Source organism: Carassius carassius, chromosome 1 (genome assembly GCF_963082965.1).
Source record: "Carassius carassius chromosome 1, fCarCar2.1, whole genome shotgun sequence".
NCBI classification, from domain to species: Eukaryota; Metazoa; Chordata; class Actinopteri; order Cypriniformes; family Cyprinidae; genus Carassius; species Carassius carassius.
Genome location: NC_081755.1, coordinates 22,345,242 through 22,366,984, shown reverse-complemented (window position 1 = coordinate 22,366,984; position 21,743 = coordinate 22,345,242). Strand labels below are relative to the sequence as shown.

The 21,743-nt window shown below is 39.0% G+C and overlaps 1 protein-coding gene across 2 annotated transcripts; it reads right to left on the bottom strand.

Annotated features, from left to right (window-relative positions):
• LOC132141841 (transcription activator BRG1) lies at positions 1 to 20,782 on the bottom strand. 2 transcript variants are annotated; one of them, XM_059551506.1, is made up of 34 exons: positions 20,621 to 20,782; positions 17,482 to 17,768; positions 17,234 to 17,366; positions 13,526 to 13,963; positions 13,106 to 13,204; positions 12,726 to 12,978; positions 12,486 to 12,612; positions 11,849 to 12,022; positions 11,590 to 11,763; positions 11,324 to 11,491; positions 11,176 to 11,226; positions 10,088 to 10,218; positions 9,840 to 9,894; positions 9,599 to 9,714; positions 9,324 to 9,471; positions 9,062 to 9,225; positions 8,099 to 8,165; positions 7,801 to 7,911; positions 6,960 to 7,202; positions 6,722 to 6,835; positions 5,423 to 5,530; positions 5,254 to 5,340; positions 5,103 to 5,149; positions 4,852 to 5,018; positions 4,519 to 4,682; positions 3,512 to 3,739; positions 3,333 to 3,410; positions 3,034 to 3,252; positions 2,688 to 2,950; positions 2,324 to 2,429; positions 1,977 to 2,078; positions 1,653 to 1,785; positions 1,391 to 1,527; positions 1 to 659 (listed from the first exon to the last, which is right to left on the bottom strand). In XM_059551506.1, exons 2-34 carry the CDS (start codon positions 17,701 to 17,703, stop codon positions 627 to 629), a joined length of 4,860 nt encoding a protein of 1,619 aa, XP_059407489.1. In that variant the 5' UTR covers positions 17,704 to 17,768; positions 20,621 to 20,782; the 3' UTR covers positions 1 to 626. The 2 variants fall into 2 exon arrangements, with proteins under 2 accessions (XP_059407489.1, XP_059407495.1); XM_059551512.1 differs by lacking the exons at positions 7,801 to 7,911; positions 8,099 to 8,165; positions 9,062 to 9,225; ... (13 more) ...; positions 17,482 to 17,768; positions 20,621 to 20,782 and adding an exon at positions 7,277 to 7,406.
• Positions 20,783 to 21,743: the final 961 nt, after the last annotated feature.

Here is a 21,743-nt window from a genome sequence, read left to right as displayed (position 1 = left end):
TGTCTTTCAGAGATGCCTTTATTGTGCATTTTGGAAATCCAGTGACACTGACATGGTACAGAATCCTACACCCTAGTCTCCCCCATTTCTCCCAAGTCTATAAGAAGGAAGTACCTTAATCCTCTTTGCAATCTTAATTTAAATGGAGAGAAAAACGGAAAGAAAAATAACTGGCTGCGCTTTCCACAAACAACATGCATTCTGTGGTGTTGGGGGGCGGGGTTGAAGGGGTGACGTTCACACGGCTAAAAACAATAAGAGGACATTGAAGCATGATCCGCTCTTACTGGTCCACTGTGAGTCAGTCTGTCAGATATCTGTTCATCTTATGTCACGTCCTTGAAAAAAATCATAAAAAACCAACATGGAAAGAAACAAAACGCTCAATACTTAAACTGTCTTCCTATGCATAAAAGGAGATCGTCTGCTTAAATATGAAAATGGAAGGGCTTTCTTCTGCATTTTATAGTGTGATTTTCTCATTTAATCGTTTTCGTAAACATGTCCTCTCTGTCTAAAAATGTGCTGTTCTAGGGTAAAACTAGGCCCTTCAGGAACAGGGCATCTGTCGGATCTCTTGGTCAAATGACGTATCTTTAGCAGAAGTGATTGGTCCTGAAGAATGTTTAATCTTCCTCGCTGCCACTAGCCGAATGCTCCTATACAAAAACATTAGAAAAAGAATTAGCATAAGTGAGCAACAACATGAGTGTAAATGACACCACCCTGCATCCTATTTGCTGAATGAAACCCAATACTGATTTTGAGGTGCTGATTCCAATAACAGTGCCAGTTTTTAAAAAAATGTTTGCAATTTAAAATAGAATCTTGTTTCCAACTGTAAGGTGATGTAGTCTTGTATTACACCTTAAGTATCAGAAAAAACTGCCACAAAGACATGATTCATATCTTACTCTGAGCCAGGTTACAACTACTTGTTCAATTCTCCAAGTCACTATTTTATGCCTGATATCCACTTTCCACATCATTGCAGATTGTAAGTTCAATGACACACTTCATTACACCTAAAATGTGACTTAGTGTATAAAGCCTAATTTATTTTTTATTTTTTTGTCTTTGATACACAGGTTACATGTACTTACTATTATAATACAAATTAATTATGCATAAATAGCTCTAAGCCGAGCTCTAATCCTAATCATATGGTAAGCAGGTACATGTAGTTAATTAATATTACTCAGTACTTAAACGTATAATTATACACTGTAACAAGGACACCTTAAAATAAAGTGCAACCAAAAATGATGTAATATTAGGCTTTTTTTTTTTTGCAAATTAGCACACATGATTGAAGGCTGTATTATTAACCAGTTTCTTTTTTGGTGTACTTCTCCTTTAAGTTCCATTTTAATCAATCATTCATGAGTACCTCTTCCTGGTCCTCCTCACTTTCTTCATCGCTAATGACAGGTTTAGGGCGCCAACTGCGTCCGGTTCGCCGTCTTCCCTTCCCTCTCTCCACCTTTTCCTTTCGGCTCAGCTTGATCTTCACCTTCACTGAACGAGCTAAAAACACACAGATACATGTTAATCATGGATTTAAACTATGCGTTGCACATGCAAAATACTCTGCTTAGATAATAGTTGCACTGTACAAGATATTTTCATTACAGTCATCTTTTAATGCTCACATTCAGACTCCGATCCTTCATCTGCCTCGTCCTCTTCCTCCTCACTCTCTTCTCCCTCACTCTCTTCCTCCTTCTCGATCTTCTGCCGCACGCTGGTGAACACAGACTGCAGCACGATAGAGTCCTCGTAGATCTGAAAGATCACATTACAAATGAAGTACAACTCTAACAACGTACCAGTGTTATTACCACTAAATAAAGCTATTCAAATATTCAAATGCACTTTCTACTTAAACATTTTATATATATATATATATACACACACATATAACAATCTAGATGATAAAAACTAATAAGATTAAATAATAATAAAGCAAATATTACCAGTGATCCCTCCAGGTTGAAGGTCTGAGCGTTCTGACAGAGAAGCATGACATCTTTCTCCAGGTCATTCAGAGTGCGGTACTTATGAATCTTAATGCGTTCCTGCACAAAACAGAGGGCAAGATTATTTACTTATAGTATAGATACCTTAAATTGCTAAATGGTACAAACCAGCATTGCAATCGGAGTAAAATTGTTCTTAAAAAGGGCTAATAACAGCTCAGAGTTACACCTTAAATATTATTATTACGATTAGTGAGCATATTTACTGTTTTTCAATTGGAGTTGGTGAATCAGTCAAAGCATTTGCAAATGAATTGCTTAAAAATACAATGAAATGGGCAAACCTTGATCTTCCTGAAGTCCACAGGCTTGCGAATGAGTTCGTAATATTCGGGCAGCTCTTTACGTGACGGCAGTTGAACAAACACCTCACTCAGCTGTCTTCCATTGCTGTTAAAAAAAAATACAATAACAACAACAAAAAAAGCACAACTCATGAAAAAAAAATGTTTATCTAATCTATATTAAATAAAGCATAAAATATCACTATACTAGACTGTCAATCAAATAATACACACATTTCCCCGTTTTGAACAGAATAAGACACTTTTCTGCATATGAAACGCTACAGAATTCAAAATGTCAATGTGGGTCAAATTGGCCCATAATATAATGTAAGGGCTAGAGAAGTAGACTGAAGTGACTAACCCATCCTTGTATTTGATGACTGCATCCACAATTTTCTTCATCTTCTTGGTGAGTGAGGGAGGATTGGGAGAGAGTTTCTCAGCAGGAGGACGACCTCGTTTCTTCTGTTTCTTACGGTCGTCATCTTTATCTCTGCTCCGCCCACTGGAGCTGGGCGTGGCCGGGCCTGGAAGGTCGAGGTCACGGTCGCGCCTCCTCTTCCGGGTCGTTTTCTTGTAGCGCACCTCTTCTTCAATCTCATCAAGGGTGCCTTCCTCGATGGCCTGAGAAGCAGTAAAGTACGTCAATACACCTTCCTTTATTTAAGCAAAGGTTCGATACAATGCAGATGTGATTCCTCATTCACCTTCAGCCACTGTTTCTCTGTGAGAGAGTCACTGTAGTCCACTTCTTTTCTTTGACGGGAGCCACGGCCGAACATCTTCTCCTCTTCTTCTTCGCAGGTGAGCCTTTCCACCTCTGCGTCGTCCTTCATGATCCAGGTGGGCAGCTCATCCTCCTCCATCAGCCGGGGTTTGCGTTTCGGGTTGCGAGCCTCTTCGCGACGGCGGTCGAGATCCATGCGCTGGATGAAAGGAAAAGGAAAATCAGGAGTCAGAACAAAGAGTATCAATGTAATTCAATTTAAGCAGATGGGCTGCTGACCATGAAGTGATCGAACTCTTCCTCGCTTCTAGCAATCATCTGGTTAACAGTCTCGTCATCTGGCACTTCATCTTCCTCCTGAGACGTGAAAGACAACAAAAGTGAGTGAATTTTAATTACAGAGAATGGAGGTTGTTGACAGGACACTGAAATTGTTGATCATAAATGGGTGTCTGTACCTCATCCTGCTCTTCGTGCTCCAGGATGGCCTGCAGGAAAGCTCTGCGCTCGTGGCTGGACGACTTCTGGTCGAACATACCGGCCTGGATGACCTTCTGGTCCACGTTCAGCTTGTATTTGGCAGCGGCCAGGATCTTCTCCTCCACGCTGTTCACGGTGCACAGACGCAGCACACGCACCTCGTTCTGCTGCCCGATACGATGGGCGCGATCCTGGGCCTGCAGATCCTATGACAGACAAGAAAGAAGAAAATATTGTGAAGAAATAAAACCAGCAAGAGATATTGTATCAAATCCATAAGAATCGTGACGATCACAGAGATAATATTACTGAAATTACTAAATAAATTATTATTCTATTACAGAAACTTTAAAGATTCTCTATACAAATGTATTACATTTTGTTTTACAGACTCTACTGTACTAAAGCTTACATCTTAACATTTTACAATAAGGTGTAAGCTTTAGAGAATTGTAATTGGTCAATTCTCAGCATTTATAATATTTTTAGAATTTAGAGTAGTTCATTTCTACAAACACTAATCCAGTAAAAACATTTCAAGTTGCTAAATGAACAATGCATTATCAATAAACAAGAATTAACAAATGAGCCACACTGTTTATAAAAAGATATTCAATTATACATTCTATTCAACAGTGATATAAAGATTCTATTCTGTAATGACACTATTCAAACGATTCTAAAGATTCGATTCCACAATGATTCTATACTAAAGACTCAATTCGCCAATTAATGAATTCTAAAGATTCTATTGCAGAGTGATACAAATCAAACGCTTCTTAAAATTCTATTCCACAATGATTCTGACCTATTCCAAAATGTCTTCATTAAGGATTCTATTATATACTTTTATGTAAACTGTAACTAATCTGTCTACAATAAAGTGAGTGGGATTTGTTAACAAATAATGACCACAAGAACTTGTCACATCAAGAGTTACCCCTATTAGTTAAATGCCACTGTATTTAAAGGGACAGTATTGTACCTGGTGAGGGTTCCAGTCACTGTCAAAGATGATGACAGTGTCAGCAGACTGCAGGTTCAACCCCAGACCTCCTGCTCTGGTACTCAGCAAGAAGATAAAGTACTGAAAGGACGGATCATTAAAGTTCTTCAGCAGCATGCCACGATCCTCAGCCTTAGTGGTTCCTGCAAAGACAAAAGGACGATGCTAGCACGATTAAACTGTCAGCGATTCATAAATTTGAAAATTTTCAAATAAAAATAAACAACAAACAGCAGAGAAAGTCATACAGTAGTTTCCCAGGACTGCAAAAATATCTTCCTAAAACTGTTCATTCTGGTTGAAGCGACTCACCGTCCAAGCGCAGGTATTTGAAGTTGCGGTAGGCGAAGTAGTCCTCCATGATGGTCATGAGCGTGGTCATCTGACAGAAGAGCAGCACTTTGTGGTTGGTGGCACGGAGCTTCGGCAGGATACGGTCCAGCAGTTCAAACTTACCAGAGGCTCGGTACAAATCAGGTCTGAAGAGAGCCATACAGTACACAATCAGAGAGAAAATGAATGAGAATAAAAAAAATAAGTTGACATTTTAGTGCTCTACGTACCCCTGAACAATGCCTCCGGTGAAGCCCAAGTGCTCAGAGAAAGATTCCTGCAAAACAGAGCGCAAAAATACATCAAATGATGTAAACCTAGCAGATAAATGCACAGAATAAATATGATCTTCTATTAGGACTGTGTGAAACAAATGATCACCTCAATTTGCTGGAACATGTAAGGGTGATTGCAAATCTTCCTCAGCTGCATAATAGTGTTCATCAGAGTCTTGGTGCCGCCTTTACCCTGTAACAAACAAGAAGATGTTATTATATTAGAGGCAATCAGAAACACTCACACATTCTTGATGTGAGTCATGTCTTCTCACCTTCTTGTCTTTCTCAGAGCCATCGGTGAGCAGCACTCCTTTAGCCTGCATGTGTCTGTACAGCACTCTCTGTAGAGCCGACATGTCGCACTTGATCACATATTCCACCTGAACACAAGAAAACAGTCACTTTTCAATGTAAAAAGAGCATATGATAAAGTGTGATGTAATTTACGCAACAAATCAATTCATAACCGACTTGTTTGTTGTTTTAAGTCTCTATGTGGCAATTTACATGTATCGAAAGGTTTTACTAAAATGACAACACTGTTTAAATGTTTGGGGTCAATACATTTTTATCAGCGCAAGTAGTAACAGAACAGACTTCTACATTGTTACACAAACTTTTTAAAGAACGCTGAAGAAATAAAAATCACGCAGCACAAATGTTTTTAACACTAATGTTTCTTGAGCAGCAAATCAACATATTACGATGATTTCTTCAGGATCAAATAGTAAAATGTGTAATAAATAATGTGTTTTAAATGTGATCAAATAAATGCAGCCTAAGCTAGTGAACAGTAGAGCATGTAGATAAATATTGCTGTTTATTTCTATGTATTTCTTAATTGATGCATATAAACATAAAACATGTTTTCATGCTCTTTAATGTTAATTAAAACTGCGGAAAGTCTGCATTGAATATTGCACATATCCAAAAATATTTTTTCTTGTATTTATTAAATAGTACTACTTGATACTTCCTTTGATTGAAAATGGTAGGAAAAGTGAAAAATAAATAAATTATTCACCCTTAAACTCTTTCCCCACCACCAGCATTTCTGAAAAAAAGTTGCCAGCAATTTTGATGATTTTCACTAAAATTTGATGGCCTCCAATATATTACTGTTATATGAATATTTGTATTATTCTAGCTCAAAGCTTTCTTTTTTTTTTAATCAACACTTGAATATAGGTAGGTTTCATAAAAATGTATAGTTTTGAGCAAAAAGGTGAGAAAATCTAATTCAACACTTTCTCCATAATATTATGCAGTTTTCATTTATATGCTGTCTATTGCTGATGATCACATTATTTCTACATAAGAGATCGCTCGTTTCTCCGTCCTGCTCACGTGTTTTTGTTCGGGAGGATTTGTGCTCGTTCAGAAGAGGTGTAATAGCGCCCCTGAGTGTATAACAGTGAAAACACAAAAAGCCGTAAAACTGGTCTTTGGCGGGGAAGCATTATCTTCTAAAAGACGAGATAACTCGTCAATGATGGGGAAAGAGTTAAGCTAGGTCAGAACAAACACACAAATTGAATCTATATTTTTTGGCTGAACAGTTTCAAGCAAACCTTCTCAGGCAGTTGGGCCTCCACTTCTTTCTTGAGTCTCCTGAGCAGGAAGGGCCGGAGCACTTTGTGCAGACGACGGATGATCAGAATGGTCTCTTCTTCGTTCAGGTCCACCTTTAGAACACGACAGGAAGTAGTTTAAACATTGTACGTGTATAGAGCTAGACAACACAAACAGAATTTCAACTCATTGTATCCTGTCTAAATGTACTAGTACAGCTACTAAAAGTTTTCATACCTTCTCTCCGGTCATGGCGAACGGAGCATTGAACCACTGCTCGAAGGTGCTGCAGCTCTTGAAGATGGTGGGCAGAAGGAAGTTGAGCAGCGCCCACAGTTCGGGGAGCTTGTTCTGCAGCGGCGTGCCGGTGAGCAGCAGACGCCGGGGCGCCAGGTAGTGTGTGTTCAACACCTGAGTCAGTTTGCAGTGGTGATTCTTCATACGGTGGCCTTCGTCCACTATCATGTACTTCCAACGGATCTGAAAGAGAGAGGAGCATCAGAAACGGAGCAAGCGGTTCCCAGACAAAAAGCTTGTTAAAAAAAATTTGTAACTTGTCATGATGATTGATGATAGTTCAACAACTGGCAAGTTCAGGCCCAGCCAGAGGGTGGCCAATCAGAAGCATACCGTCCTTGATTTAATGCTCAAAATGCAGGTTTGTGTCTAGCACGCTTCCATATCATCTCAAGTGTAGACACTATGTAAATAAGAGATTCATTGTGCAAATGTAAAGAGTTTTGTGAGATCACAATGAACTTAGATTGACAGATTAGTGACTATAAAGAAAACGCTTGATAGATGCTTTCTAGGCTATATATATATTTATAATCCAATCAGAATTTGCATGAAACTTTTGTTTTTCCTGCTGTTAAGAGGACCAGCAGCCACATACACTGCAAAGTTTGGGGGAATAGCATCCACACATAAATGCGGAACTCACTCTTGAAATCGCAATAACTGACACCGTGATAATTACAGCAATAATCGGTGTAAAAATAGATGTGCATTGAGGCTAGAGAAGCCTCACTAATTTTTGATCATTTAATTCTGCACCCAGGCCGGGGCAGGTTTGTACCTTGGCCAGCACTTGCTTGTCTTTGATGATGTACTCATAAGTGGTGACCAGCACGTTGAACTTGCCGCTGCGCAAGATAGGAAGAAAAGCACGGCGAGCAGCAGGAGAGCCCTGAGATGAAAACAAGCAAAGAAAAGGAGTTATCAATCCTGGAATATCCTTCACTTACTTGCTTCAGTCACAGTTTTATTTTCTATTACTTAGTATTAGTTTAGGGAAAACCAATGAATTTGCTTAAAACTGTTTTATGACTTCATTTCAACACAATGTTCACTGCATAATTTCATCAAGTAATCACCTTATACGAAACTTTCACCACAGATGGAGCCCACTTATCAAACTCGTACACCCAGTTCGACAGAGTCCTGTTAGGAAAACAAATCATCATAAATTCACATCACTGTAATTATACGTTTGAAACATAACCAATTGCAATAGATCAATAATACAAAATGAAAAAAGATGGTGGTTTAGGCATAGATAAGATATACCAACAACATTTCTACACTGTAGAATAGGGCTGCATAATATGTATCCCAAAAAAAAAAAAAAAATTGGAAATATGGCTTATTAAACCATGAAGGCTGCGACTAAAAAAAGCACTGTAAGTTTCAGAGTGAAGTATGGCACAATGTTCATCTGCACGCTTGAAGATAAAGATAGTGTTTCTGTGTACAGCAAATCAACAAAGACATTCTGAAACACCCTATCATTAACTGCACATCTGCTGGAATAAAAGTTTGAAAATGACGAGTTTAAAATGTACAGACTTTGTAATTTTATAGATGTACCATCATTTTTTATATACTCACTTTTTTCCCTTTTTTGTAGTATAACAGGAAATGTATTTGAATATTACTAACACTTTTTTTGAATAATCATTTTGTATTTATTTTGTATTTTTTGTTATATTGAATGAGACAAAAACGGTGGAATTGTGGCCTTTGTAGACAAATGGTGTTTTACTTTTGGTTACCGAAATAGGGTTGAGTTGGTTCTTGTACAGAGTATACCTTAAGTGTAAACACCCCCAAAATTTCAATATATATATATTATATATATATAAGTATTATTTTATATGCAGATGTAGTCACTAACAAAACCACCACAATCATTGTAGAATGATTCTTTCCATTTATAGCTATTTAAATCATCTAATAAAACGTAAAGAAATATATAAATCGTGGAAAGATGAAATACCACAATGTCAGTTTTTCAGTGTGGTGCAGCTCTATTGTAGAGAGAGTGAAGAGTGACTCACGAGAGGGGGACGATGATGAGGAAGGGTCCGTTGAGGCGTTTGTACTCCATGAGGTAGGTGATGAGTGCAATGGTCTGGATGGTTTTTCCCAAACCCATTTCATCAGCCAGAATGCCATTTAAGTTATTATTATACAGAGACACCAGCCACTCCAGACCTTTGATCTGCAGATGAGACAGATGCAATAACAGCATGCCATTTATCAAATCTGATCAGTTCACTAAAGACTTCGAGGTGTATATGCAGTTTGTTTGGTCTGTACCTGGTACTGTTTGAGCTGTCCATTTATTAACAGGCTTGACTGTCTGTCCACTTTCTCTGTGACTTGGTGAGCCACAGCGTAGTACGACTGCAGGCCTCTCACGAACGCTGCATTACCGTATTCATCGTCCACATCCTGCTTGGCATGCCTGTTTAAGACATCATGGATATTACCATGACAGAACAGAATTCCAAAAAGAGCATTGGACAGGACAATATAATCCCATCTGGATGTCAGCTGGATGTTAAAAGCACAGCTCTAAACCAGTAACATACTCAATGATGTGACGGGCGTCCACCTCGGACACATCCTCACTGTCTGGATCTGAAATGATCTTCTTCTCCTCTGTTGGGGCCTGAGACGACTGAGGCTGCTCCTCCTCCTCCTCCTCCTTTACAAACAAAAAATACAATAGTACATTAATGAAATTAAATTGCATGTAAAGCCCTTGCAGAAAGCACAGTGCTCAAGAGACTGAACAGAAATACAGATGTGAGAGCTGAAGAACAACCACACCTCTTCCTCCTCCGAGCCGCTGTCTTCACTATCAGACCGCGGGGCCACCGCGTACCTACAGACATTGAACAAAATGGCATTTATACATTTTCATATTGTATATATATGTAGATATATGTAAATATTAAATGCATGCTAAGCGTTTATGATATATGCTTCTCCTATCCTTTTCAATAAAGACACACAAGTACTGAGGAACAGTACTCATATATTCTGAAAGAACGAGATCCCTGAAGTGTCTCACTCACCCAGGATTCATCTCCAGCCAGGTATCCAGTTGCCCAGCTCTAGGAGCGTCCATCCCAGTGAGGATCTTCCCACTGTCCACGTGAATCACCTTCACCGGTAGGTCACTCATTTGACTGGTCTCATCCAGCGGCTACAATAGGAGACAAAAACACAGCTGCATTAGATTAATTACCACCGTCTGCGGCTAGAAAGTGTCAGTGATTTTCAATTACATAATCTTACATATTACATATCACTGTGACTTGCAGGCAAGTTTCTCTACATCTAGCAAATAAAAAAGGTATAAAGCTTAGCAAAACTATAAAAAAAAAAAAAAAAAAAAAAAAAAATATATATATATATATATATATATATATAAAATATAACATGCACTTTTAAAATTCTGATATTTCAAGTTGAAGCCTTGAGATTATAATATGCAACACTTAACAGTGATGTTTAAATAAAATTCCACTCTGTCCAAGACAATATCTGCAATTGGTTATGAGATATCAAAAATTGTTGCAATTAAATCAGAATTATACTCAAAACTCCATTACAAAAAAAACACAAAAGCTACATTAGCGCAAATGATCAGCCAAGCTAATTGCAAAAAAAAAATAATAATAATAACCTAGTCAGCAAAGTCGTTCCCTGGTTTTCTCGTCTTCATACACGCTATTTACAAACCTCAACAACTGGTGAATAGAGGATGCCGCAATATCAGCCATTTTTGTTGTGTCATATGTTTCGTGATAACAGAGATGGAATTGAAACACGCATGAACATCTGACTAAATCTCCTATGACAACTTGCAGTGTTACATATCATCAAGGCTGAGAAAAAAACAAAACGCTGCAGACAACAGGTAAATGTGGTCATTGCTGGTTAACATGTTCGTGGAGTAATTATGTTTGCATGGCTTTTTAAAAACGTCGGGTAGCCGGTGTTTTGTATGTGTTTGGCAAATCAGTGTACACTTACATCACTGGTAGTGCCTATAGAGCCGTTTTAGCTCCTAGAGCTAAATTCATTCCTCGTTCCTGTGGTGCGAATGTGCATAGTTCCAGGAACTATGAAGAAGTTCAAATATACTTTAAGATCTCACCTCTCCATCTGGACCCAAAGCAGGAGCTCCACCCTCAACGTTCTCCGGCTTCTGTGAGGAGGAAAGCAGAAAGGAAGATAAACACCCGAGGACAGCTCGACTTAGACTCCATTATGGAAAATCTTTCCAATCCAGTGAATCTCATCACCTTCTTTTTCTTCTTCTTCTTCTTGTCTTTGAGGGCCTGGACAGCTTTGTGAGCTCTGACGAGCTCTGTGAGGTTGGCCACATACTCGTCCGTCTGCTGTAGCAAGTAAGCCAGACGTTTGTCCTTTTTCTGATCGATCAGCTTCCTGTAACCCTCTTCATCTTCAGCCTTGAAGAAACACGCAAAAGAGGCTTTTAAGTCATCTGCTCAGAAAGTCTACCAGTTTAAACTCGTCTTTATTTAAAGAACAAGTCCGTGCATCTCACCATCAGCCTTCTCATTCTCTCCTTCTCGATACGCTCATTCTCCTTCTTCTGCTCTCTCTCAGTGTTGGCGTGGTACGTGGCTACGGCTTTGGTCACCTTCTGGATCTTCGCGGTGATGGAGCGGTGATATTCCTTGAAGTCCTTTGCATGCTGAAGGATGCTGTTGAGATACTCCTACAAACACGATAAGAGAACAATCTTCAGTCATTTGTGAATCAGCTTAAAGTGTGAAAAAAAAGCAGCTAGAATGGTGCATTACCTGATGTTTCTGACGGCGCTTGCGCTCCTGCTCGATCTTCTGCTGTTTCTCCAGTTTCTCTGTGATGCGAGCCTCACGCAGGGACTGTCTCTTGCTGCGCTTGTAGGCCTTTCCATTCAGCGCTGTCTCCAGGGCCGTGTCACGCCTCATACACACTACGACCTCCTGGCGGAGCTGCGTTGAGAAGAACAACACTGGTCAAACACCACTAAAATGTAGCGGGACAGGGCTGAAGACACTCACAACCACCTTCCAGAGAATTTTGCATTCGAATTCCCAGCAAGATATATGTAATCTGACAAAAATTCAAGACTTTTGTAACAATAATAATAAAAATAAACAAAATAATTAGATGAGTAACAAACAATAGATATAATTTGTCGGATAATGAGGTATGCACTGATGTATCAGCCAATAATCCACATCTGAAAAAGCAATTATCCATAATTATCGGACATCAGTTGAATGTTTAGAAACAGCTGATGATTAGAGCTGTCATCCAAAAGGGGGTGAATAAAAAACATGTCAGTACTTGTGCTGCGTGAATAAAATGGACTTTGAACTGGGTGATAATGATAACACAATTGCAATTTGTAAGCTCTGCAAAAAAAGGAAATTCAACTATTCTAAGTCATACCTGTCTCTGAAAGTTCAGGAGCCTAAGTGCCTTGAGCTCGATGTTGGCTTTGGTCCTCAAGTCTCCAGCCAGAGAGCCTGGAAGGTTCTCCAGCTCCTGAATACGATGAGCAATACGAGCCTGTAACCTGACAGATGGGAACAGCCACATCAAATGTTGGTAAAACCAGTTAAAAAGGTTGCGTTTCCAGGATGTGTTTACTCAAACATCAATAGTTGCCCTTTCTATTCTTCATCTCACCTGTACTCTCTCTCCTGGAGGACCTCCACTGGGTCCAGACCCCGGGGTTTCTGGATGGGTGTGATGCGGTTCTGTTTCTGATGAAGCACCATGGGCGGCTGGGTTGGCTGTCCTGGAGACTGGGTCTGAGGGGGCATGACAGGTGAAGCGGCGGGAGGAACCGAAGGTGGTGCTGGAGACGGGCGGCCCGTGGGCTGAGGAGGTATCAGCTTCTGTGGGGCACTTGCAGGGGCAGCAGCATTCACCATTGGCCCTGGGATTACCAAGACGTGGTTAATACGTGACTCTGAGATATGAGTGTCTCTTTGCAGAATGCAATAAGGCTAAATATTGAATTGATAATTGGAAGTGATTGTGGATCATTTTTACAATTTACTGACCTTCAGGCCAGGATTTAGGTGGTCCATTAGTGGGTTGTCCCTGCATGCCTGGAGGAACACCAGAAGGTCCTGGAAGAGGCATGTTTGGTCCGACCATTCCTGTAACACACACAGTTATTTTTATTAATATAAATTATTTTAAAAGACCATTTAGGAGATTTTCTACAGTTTGAAAGGTTGAAAGCTAATTTAAAATACTATACTACAATATTTGATTAAACTTTTTTTTTTTAAATTGTAACTGAATATTTAGTACTGAGTAATATTGATTAAATAAACGTGTTCTTAATGTGCAGGAAATTCTTTCAGAAAATAATGCAATAAAAAAGGATCGTAAAACACCCTTTATGTCATCTAATTTCATATGGTGCTTATTTCAGCCTTTTAGAAAGCTGAATTTAAGACGAGATATCGCCTCACCTTGTGGTCTGTTGTAGTTGGGTCCCCCCGGTCCAGGGCCTCCTGGTCCAGGTGGTCCTGCTCCAGGGGGCATGTTGGGCATCCCCGGCTGCATGCCTGGCATGGGCCGTTTTCCCTGCACTGCCACCTGGAGGTGGTCAGGTAGAGCTTGCCCGCGTGCCAGCATCTTATAGGCCATGATCTGTGCCCGCAGTTGGTGAAGCTGGTTTTGGTTAAAAGGAGTGGGTCCGCCAGTGACACCAGGCCCACCTGCATTTGGAGGTCCTCCGCTGGGTCCCGAACCAGCAACACCTCCGCTCCGGTTCTGCTGACCCATGACCTGCGGGTCACCGCCCTCCATGGCACCAGGACCAGAGGGCATCATGGGGCCAGACGGAGGGCCGTTAGCAGGTACCGGACTGGGGGCATGTTCAGAACCACCCAGAGGAGAGGGGTAACCTAGAAAAAAACATGACATAGGCCATTTGATTTTGACATTTTCAGAAGAAAATTTAGAAAAATGCCAAGCACTGAATGTTTTCCAATGCATTACTTTTTTAACTGCTAATGTGTTCTGAATCTGAGCTTTCATTCATGTCTGTGGCACAGAGCAGGATGGGTTATATGGCAAAAATTAATAGTATTCCAAATTTAACAAACAAGGTCTAATTTTATGAATAAAAATGAAAATTCACAAGTTGTACCACTAAAATATAAATGTGCACAACTTTTACAAGACTGCGCAAACAACAACAAACTTGCTTTCAACTCATTAAACACATCCTACTTTTATATTAGTTTCTTTTTCTGTCATGACTTTGTGGTTTCCAACAGCTGTGGGTTTTTCGGTTTCAAAAAGGCTAACCCTGTTCACCCATTATTTCTCTCTGCAATACAGATCAAAGGAAATGTGAGCAAACCGGATGCCTTTTTATACCCAGTCTAGTGTTGTCAAAAGACCGGTACTTCGGTACCAAGTCGATACTAAAAAAATGAAAATGCGACGGTAGCAGGTTTCTTTAAGTACCTGTGGTACCGAGTACCCGATCAACCCGGTTCTTGACGCATACAGCGCTATGATTTCCATGAAGCAGAAAACGTGGACGGAATCTCAAAACCCAGTCATGATAATGAAACTTACATTTTAATATGGACAGTCACCGAATTTGTCAAAGTTAGCATAAATTAATCAAATCTTCATATGGAGCAGTATATTTATGTAAATGTTGGTTGAAATATGAATCCTGCATGTTCTGCGTGTCTCTGTGTAAATGAATGAATGAATGGCAGAGACGCGTGGGTTTGTTTACTACATAGACAAAAGCGTGTGACACTTGCAGTAATTTCAGAATCTGCCGTCTCAATGATGACATAAATACATAAACAACATCACCAGAACTGTTCTGAGTCACTTCACGAGCATTTTACAGTTTCATTTGATTAAAACCAGTGTCAATTTAAAGGTATTCACGGCAACCCGTCAATATAAGTTCATTTTGACATGAAGGCATTGTGATAGAAATATTACTATTAATTACTAGAATGTATGTGATACTGCTACAAGTGTTGGAAAAATGTATAAAACTTAATTTTAAATAAATCACACAATATTTCTTACATGTTTTAATTTTAAAAGCAAATCCCCTTCATTTATCAAACAATATAATGTTTTTAAGTGTCATTAATTAAAAGACAAATTAAATTTGGGTGAAACTTGTTTACCGTTTTTCATAATTATAGAACTTGTAGAAAAACTTTAAACACAATTGTAAATAAGTATAAAGAATGGCATTGGTTTTATTTTTTGTGATAAAAAGTTTTTTTTTTTTTAGCATATTTTTTGTGTTTTATCTTGGTACCGAAATTGGTACCGAGAACCGTGGATTTTCTCTGGTATCGGTACCGAATATTGAAATTGTGACAACACTAACCCAGTCTAAGCCTAAACCGTTTAGCAGTGAGCGCAACCATCTGTTCTCTATATAACAGACACAGAGCTCACAAAACATCTGTATATCTTAGATTTCACACGTGCAAATATCATAGCAAGAAGGACAGCGAACCCATATACTTTCTGAAACTATGATGTCATCAGCAAACGTCTCGCCCCTCAGACACTGCTACATCATGTAACAGCAACCAAAATGAACAAACACTGAACGATTGTCTTTTTATTAACTAACATTAACACAGATTAATAAATGTATTGTTCCATGTTTGTTTGTATACCACGCGCGAGGTTTATGCGTATAGTCCAAGTCTTCTGAGGCAGAATTACAGCACCACATACTGGGCTGGCATGTTTACTACATCGTTTTGTGTCGGTTTTGTGGTTTCATGTTATCGCAGATATTTCTTGAGACGAGGGGAAAAAAGATTGAATAGGGAAAGCTCTGGCTTCATGTGGACGTAGCCAGAGAGTGCAAGCAACAGACGGATACAAAAAGACAGAAAGAGCACTAGAAAATGAGTGCAAAACAGAACAAAAAGTGTTATAGAGCAACTGACAGATTCAAAGAAACTAGGGATGTTAACCGATGACCGTTTAACCGGTGGTTGACCGTATCAACGTTAACCGGTCAAAGTTATCGGTAGTGGGTTAAAAAAAAAAAGTGATATCTAAATTAGGCTATTATAGACAGTGGACTATACGCTACTACAGTTAGCCATCTCATTCCTCATCTTTTTGTGTTAAGTGAACAAATTATCCCTCACACTCAAATTTTCATAACTCGCCTGTTTGTACTTAATAAACCAATAAAAACATTTGGCGCGAGGTCACAGCGTTTGGGTTCGCGCGCTCACAAGGTTTGCGAAAAGTAAAGGGAACAGGCTAAAACACTCTTGTGTGATACAGTGCTTAAATATAGTAGCAGCACATCATCTATGATGTATCACCTGAAAACGCGACACCCGCAAGCCTCTTCGGGTGAGAAAGGTAGCCAAAGCCAACCTACCGTGTCATCTATGCTAGCAGGTAGGAAATGTGACAAACAGCGCTCAGAGACTATTACCCAAAAGATATGCGGAATGGTTGAAAAAGACATGCTGCCCCTTGACTTTGTAAGTGGTGAGGGCTTTCTAGAGCTTAGACAAACGCCTTTATTTTCAAAGCGATCACCTTGTACCCAAACCATTTGAAACTAAGGAGCCATTTGTCCTACGATTACATACAACAAGCTCTTCGGCGCCTCGTTTGCGGGACTCATGTTTCGCGCTGTAGGGGATTTTAAAAAAGTGACGTGAGTGGCTGTGTGTGTGTGTGTGTGCGGGTGGCAGAGCGGCAGAGAGATGCGACAGAGTTGCGAAATTGCAGACGCGGCTCGAAATGGCTGTTATTTCAAATAGCGTACCATATTTTAAACTAATTGGTCAACCGGTTTCAACCGGCTAATGAGGCTCGGTGGTCGGTCAAGAAATTTTTTAGTTTTCGCCATCCCTAAAAGAAACAGCCAGAAAAATACCAAGAATGAGATCGATCGAACAATCGAACCAAAAACAGCAACAGACTTATGCAAAGAAACAGACCGGCAAACAACAGAAAGACAGATTGACGGATAGATATAGAGATGCAGACACAGCCATAGACAGATTGAAACAGATAGAACGCCAGAGACAGAGTAACAGAAACAAAGACAGAAAAAGTGATAGAGCATCAGAAAGAGTGATAGATCGGCAGTCATAGAGAGAGGAAAAAAAACAAGGCTCAGGCAACAGACAGACAGATACCTTGAGAGTGTTGGTCCATAGGACTGGGTGGAGGTCCCATGCCACTGTGGCCACCCTGTCTCATGCCCATACTCTTCATTTGAGCGTAGCGCTGATCTTCAGGAATGCCTTTCTCATGCATGCCTTCCATGGGCTTCAAAACAATACAAAATAAAGAATGACTCAAAGAAACCAACCAAACAGCAGAAACAAAACATGCCACAGAACCACAAATGAATCAGACACATGCCGATCAATTCTGGCAGTACCTTGTGCATCTGGTGCATGTTGTCCTGGGGGTAACCTGAGGGACCCTGTGGAGGTAGCGGGTGTCCTGAGGAGGGGGGCCCAGGGCTGGGGCCCATCATGCCATGAGCCGAGCCAGGTGAGGGTCCAGGACTAGGCCCTAACATGGCCCCTGGAGACGGCCCAGGGCCTGGGGAAGGGCCCGGCCGAGGGGTCCCGCCCATAGGTGGGTCAGGGGTGGACATCTCTCAGCAGAGCCGGAAGAAGGGAGAGGCAGAAAGAGAGCGATCTGTATGTGTTTTCAGAAAGCCTGTAATAGAAAATAAAACTAATTTGAATCTAGCAGCCTTGATGAACAAGATATATAGGGCCCTATGATTTAGGCGATGTGGGAAAACACTGACAGAATCGCAGAATCCAGTCATAAAAATGGAATTCGCAGTTTAATGCAGAATGTCACTGAGTTTGTCAAATTCTGAATTAATTAAAAGTAGGTCGTTATTACACAAATCAAATCGCCATATGAAGTAGTATCTGTAAATATTAAGCCACAAAAGTATATTTAAATATGAATCCTGCATGTTCTTTTCGTCTGTTAATGAATGGTGCAGATGTGCGGTTTCATTTTCTACACATATACTGAAGCGCGCGCAACGCTCACGGTGACTTCAGCATCTGCCATCTCACTAAATGAGGACAAACACAACAACATCTCCAGAACTGCTCTGAGAGTCCACTTCATGAGCATTTGACCCTTTGATTTGAGTAAAACTTGCTTTATATCACATACACAGAACTGTAATGGTATTCACGGCAACCAAGCATCAAAATAGCAGTCCAGTTTGATTTGAAGACATTGTGCCAATTACTTTTACTAAAATGAAACAATTTTTTTTTTAAGGAACAATCACAAAACATTTCTTCCATGTTTTAATTTTAATAGTAAATCCCATTTGTTTGCCAGAGAATTAAGTCTGCTTCATTTTCAATAATTAAAAGAAAAATGAAATTAATGTTTTATGCCTTCATTTGATAACCAGAAAAATTTAAATACACAACACAGAATTACTGAGAAAAAAAATGAATGAGGCTACTTTAAGAAAAAACAAATAAATCAAGTTGTTTTATGCATCCAAATAATTAGACATGCTAAAACACAGAATTTGGTAAGAAAAAAAATACAATTTCATAGGTCCCTAAACACATAGGACTAATTTTTATTAAACTTTCTAAAATATATATTCATTTTTGGTTTAAATATTTATATAAATATTTATTTATTAAATATTTAATATTTAAATAAATACTCAAATATATTTAACAATTTCAGCTAATAATAATAATGACCCTAATGCTTTAAAAGCTCAGTTTCTGTACATATGTAAAAACATATCTGAACTGCATTTCATAAATCTCAGAATTAATCCAATAAGAACTATAAAAGCACAGCCCTTAAATTGAGGCATAAAAGTGGGTTAATTAATCTGTGCCTTAATGCATGTCAATGACTACATTAAAATATTCCAGCGAAGACCCCACAGGGTGTTTTTTAAATCAGATTGTATTTTAGTTTGCCTTTAAGATACCAGTCAAATGTTAATGTATCTAAATGCCAATCTATGTGTGTGTGTGTGTGTGTGTGTGTGTGTGTGTGCATAGACATTAAAATATTTAGAAAATTTAAGGAGACTCTACGCTATTACAAATCACAGATCTTAAATTATCTTGCATTTAAAACATTAACAATTTCAAAGATAAAAGACTATATATTTTTTTAATCAAACTACATTTTACAACAATTAGACAGTATAAAAACATTAAATAACACTATTTTTTGGCCCCGAATGCTATAAAATGTATCAACTGTTTTACGTTTTCAATTTTGCTGATAGTCTTTAATAAAGAATGTCAGGGTTTACTTGTGACAACATGCTAGACCACTGGGGCAAGTTGTCACATGGTTGAATGAACCTTATATTTTTTCCCGGCCAATAACAATGGAAATGTTCAGTGGTGTTTAATAAATAAAAAAAAATAAAAATAAACACAGACACAAACACAAACAAATTCACCCTGAGAAATATTCACTGGAGCAAACATTGTGACAACTAGCCCCGGTGACATTACACAATGCAACTTCAATCTTCTACTGGCTCTTAGCAACTGTTTCTAACCATGTCACAAACATATGTGGTATTTCATTCATGAAACAGCTCAAAGTAAATTCTAATTAATACAAAATAAATAATTGTATCGCTGTAGAAAATGCATATGCCGGTTAACAATATTTAACACATATTTACAAAAACTTATAATTAGTTATAGTATAAAACAATCTTCTATTAAATAAGTGTTTTAATGAACAGTGAGAAAATAAAGGCCAATGTCTGTTTTTTTTTCAATGCTAACGTGAATTAGCAGCCGGCTAACATTGTACAGGTAAACATTAGCCAACAATATCATTAAAGCCCATTTCCAACAGGATAATAAATCACGGTATAATGCTGCAGGTAATCTGTGAAATGTATATAAAATTACGACAAAGCTAGACATTATTGTTATGGTTTTTAAGGACGTGATCCAACTAACGTTAGGGAACAAGAGAAACATTAAGTTAACTTAACAGCTCCATTAAAGCCAAAGACATAACACAAAATGAATGTAAAAACGGCTAAAACATTCCCTATATGTTTTTATACCCCACAGCTTGTGTTGGCGGAGAGTTTAAACGTTATTTACACTATTTAGATCAGTATAAAAAACACAAATACCCTAAAGGAAAGACAAAGAACGGCAAAGGACCCTGTTGTATGTACGTTATGTGATTACAAGTCGGCCATGCTGTGCTTCTCCGTGTCCGTGTGTGCTTTTAAAACCGAATTATAAAGCTCGGAGTCAGAGGTAAACACCGCGAGCGTCTCTTTTAAGATGATTGATCCTAGCCGCCTCCCGTACGCTTGACCCCGGTCCCCCGCTCGAGTTACATTCCCCAAACTTCTTCATTCATTCTGCCACTGCTGCGGCGGTGTAATGTCGGACTGATCCGAGCACAGCAAGCCCGCCAAACAAACATCACACGCGCGTTCTATAACGGCACAAAATGTATCAGTTTAAAAGTCATGTGTTCTACAAACACTGTGACGCGTTTAGAGCGTGACTTACAGTCGAGATTCTCGCCGGCCTCTTCGCCGTACTCTTGGGCAAATCTAGAAACAAAGGGCAGCGCAGCTAGTTCCTTTTCCCTCTCACTTCCCCCTACCATCAAGGAGTGAGGCTATCTCTAGTCGAGAGCGGCCTGAAAGCGTCAGGCAGCGGCTCGCGAGCGCCCCTAACAACAACGAGCGGAAGCTTTGAGCCTCGTGCAGAGCGGAATGTAGGCTGCATGACTCAATGGGGGATGGGTGCTGCTGCTTTCCTTCCTTATGGAAACCAACTTTGGATATTATAGCCTATGCATTTTTTATAGATATGTATGTGTCTATTCATATGTCTGTCTCTGTCGTGAACAGTAGATGATGAGTGCTATTTTGTAGCACAGTAAATCAGGTTCTGAACATACAACCAGTCACCTGATTACAGAAAATTCCAGAGACGCTTATAATATGAAAGCCAGCTGAATCAGCTATGTCTACTACAACATTAAAGGCATTTATAATGTTAGTTGGGACTTCTGTTTCAAATAAATGCTGTTCTTTTCAATTCACCAAAGAATCTTGAAAAAAAGTAACGACTGATTTCCATTCCAAACTATTAAACAGCACAACCAGTTTTCATCATTGATAATAAGAAGTGTTTATTCAGCAGCAAATTATTATTTCAGAAGGATAATGTGACGGCGAAGACTGGGGTAATGATACTGAAAATTCAGCTTTATATTGCAGTATATTTTTTGTGAAATGTATAGGAGTTACTTCAAACTGTAATGATATTTCAAAGTGTTTTTGAACAAATATGCAGCCTTGATGAGCAGAGACTTTTATTTAAAAAAAAAACCCCAAACGTTTGAATGGTACTATATTTTTTATATATTATATATATATATGGGTCGACTGTGCTGACATTCCAGAAGTCTGACTGGGGCAGCTTAAAATATCTTTATGGAATGGAAGCCTGTATAAAAAAAAAAATAAAATAAAAAAAACAATTCAAAATTTAAAAATCAATTTAAAAATCAGTTACAATAAATTATTTGTCTTGTTTTTTTGCATAACAAGGCTTTCATAAAATGGGTAAACTACACCAAAGACTACTACTTGTGACTAGTCCTATGTTCACCTACCAATTC

What these genes read in the sequence shown, in the direction of transcription:
- LOC132141841 (XM_059551506.1), bottom strand. Translation starts at nt 17,703, where the DNA reads ATGTCCACCCCTGACCCACCTATGGGCGGGACCCCTCGGCCGGGCCCT. An exon ending in GACGCCCGTCACATCATTGA is followed by an intron (nt 9,472 to 9,598) that starts GTATGTTACTGG and finishes TGTCTTAAACAG; the next exon opens with GCATGCCAAGCAGGATGTGG. An exon ending in TGAAGGATCGGAGTCTGAAT is followed by an intron (nt 1,528 to 1,652) that starts GTGAGCATTAAA and finishes GTGTGTTTTTAG; the next exon opens with CTCGTTCAGTGAAGGTGAAG.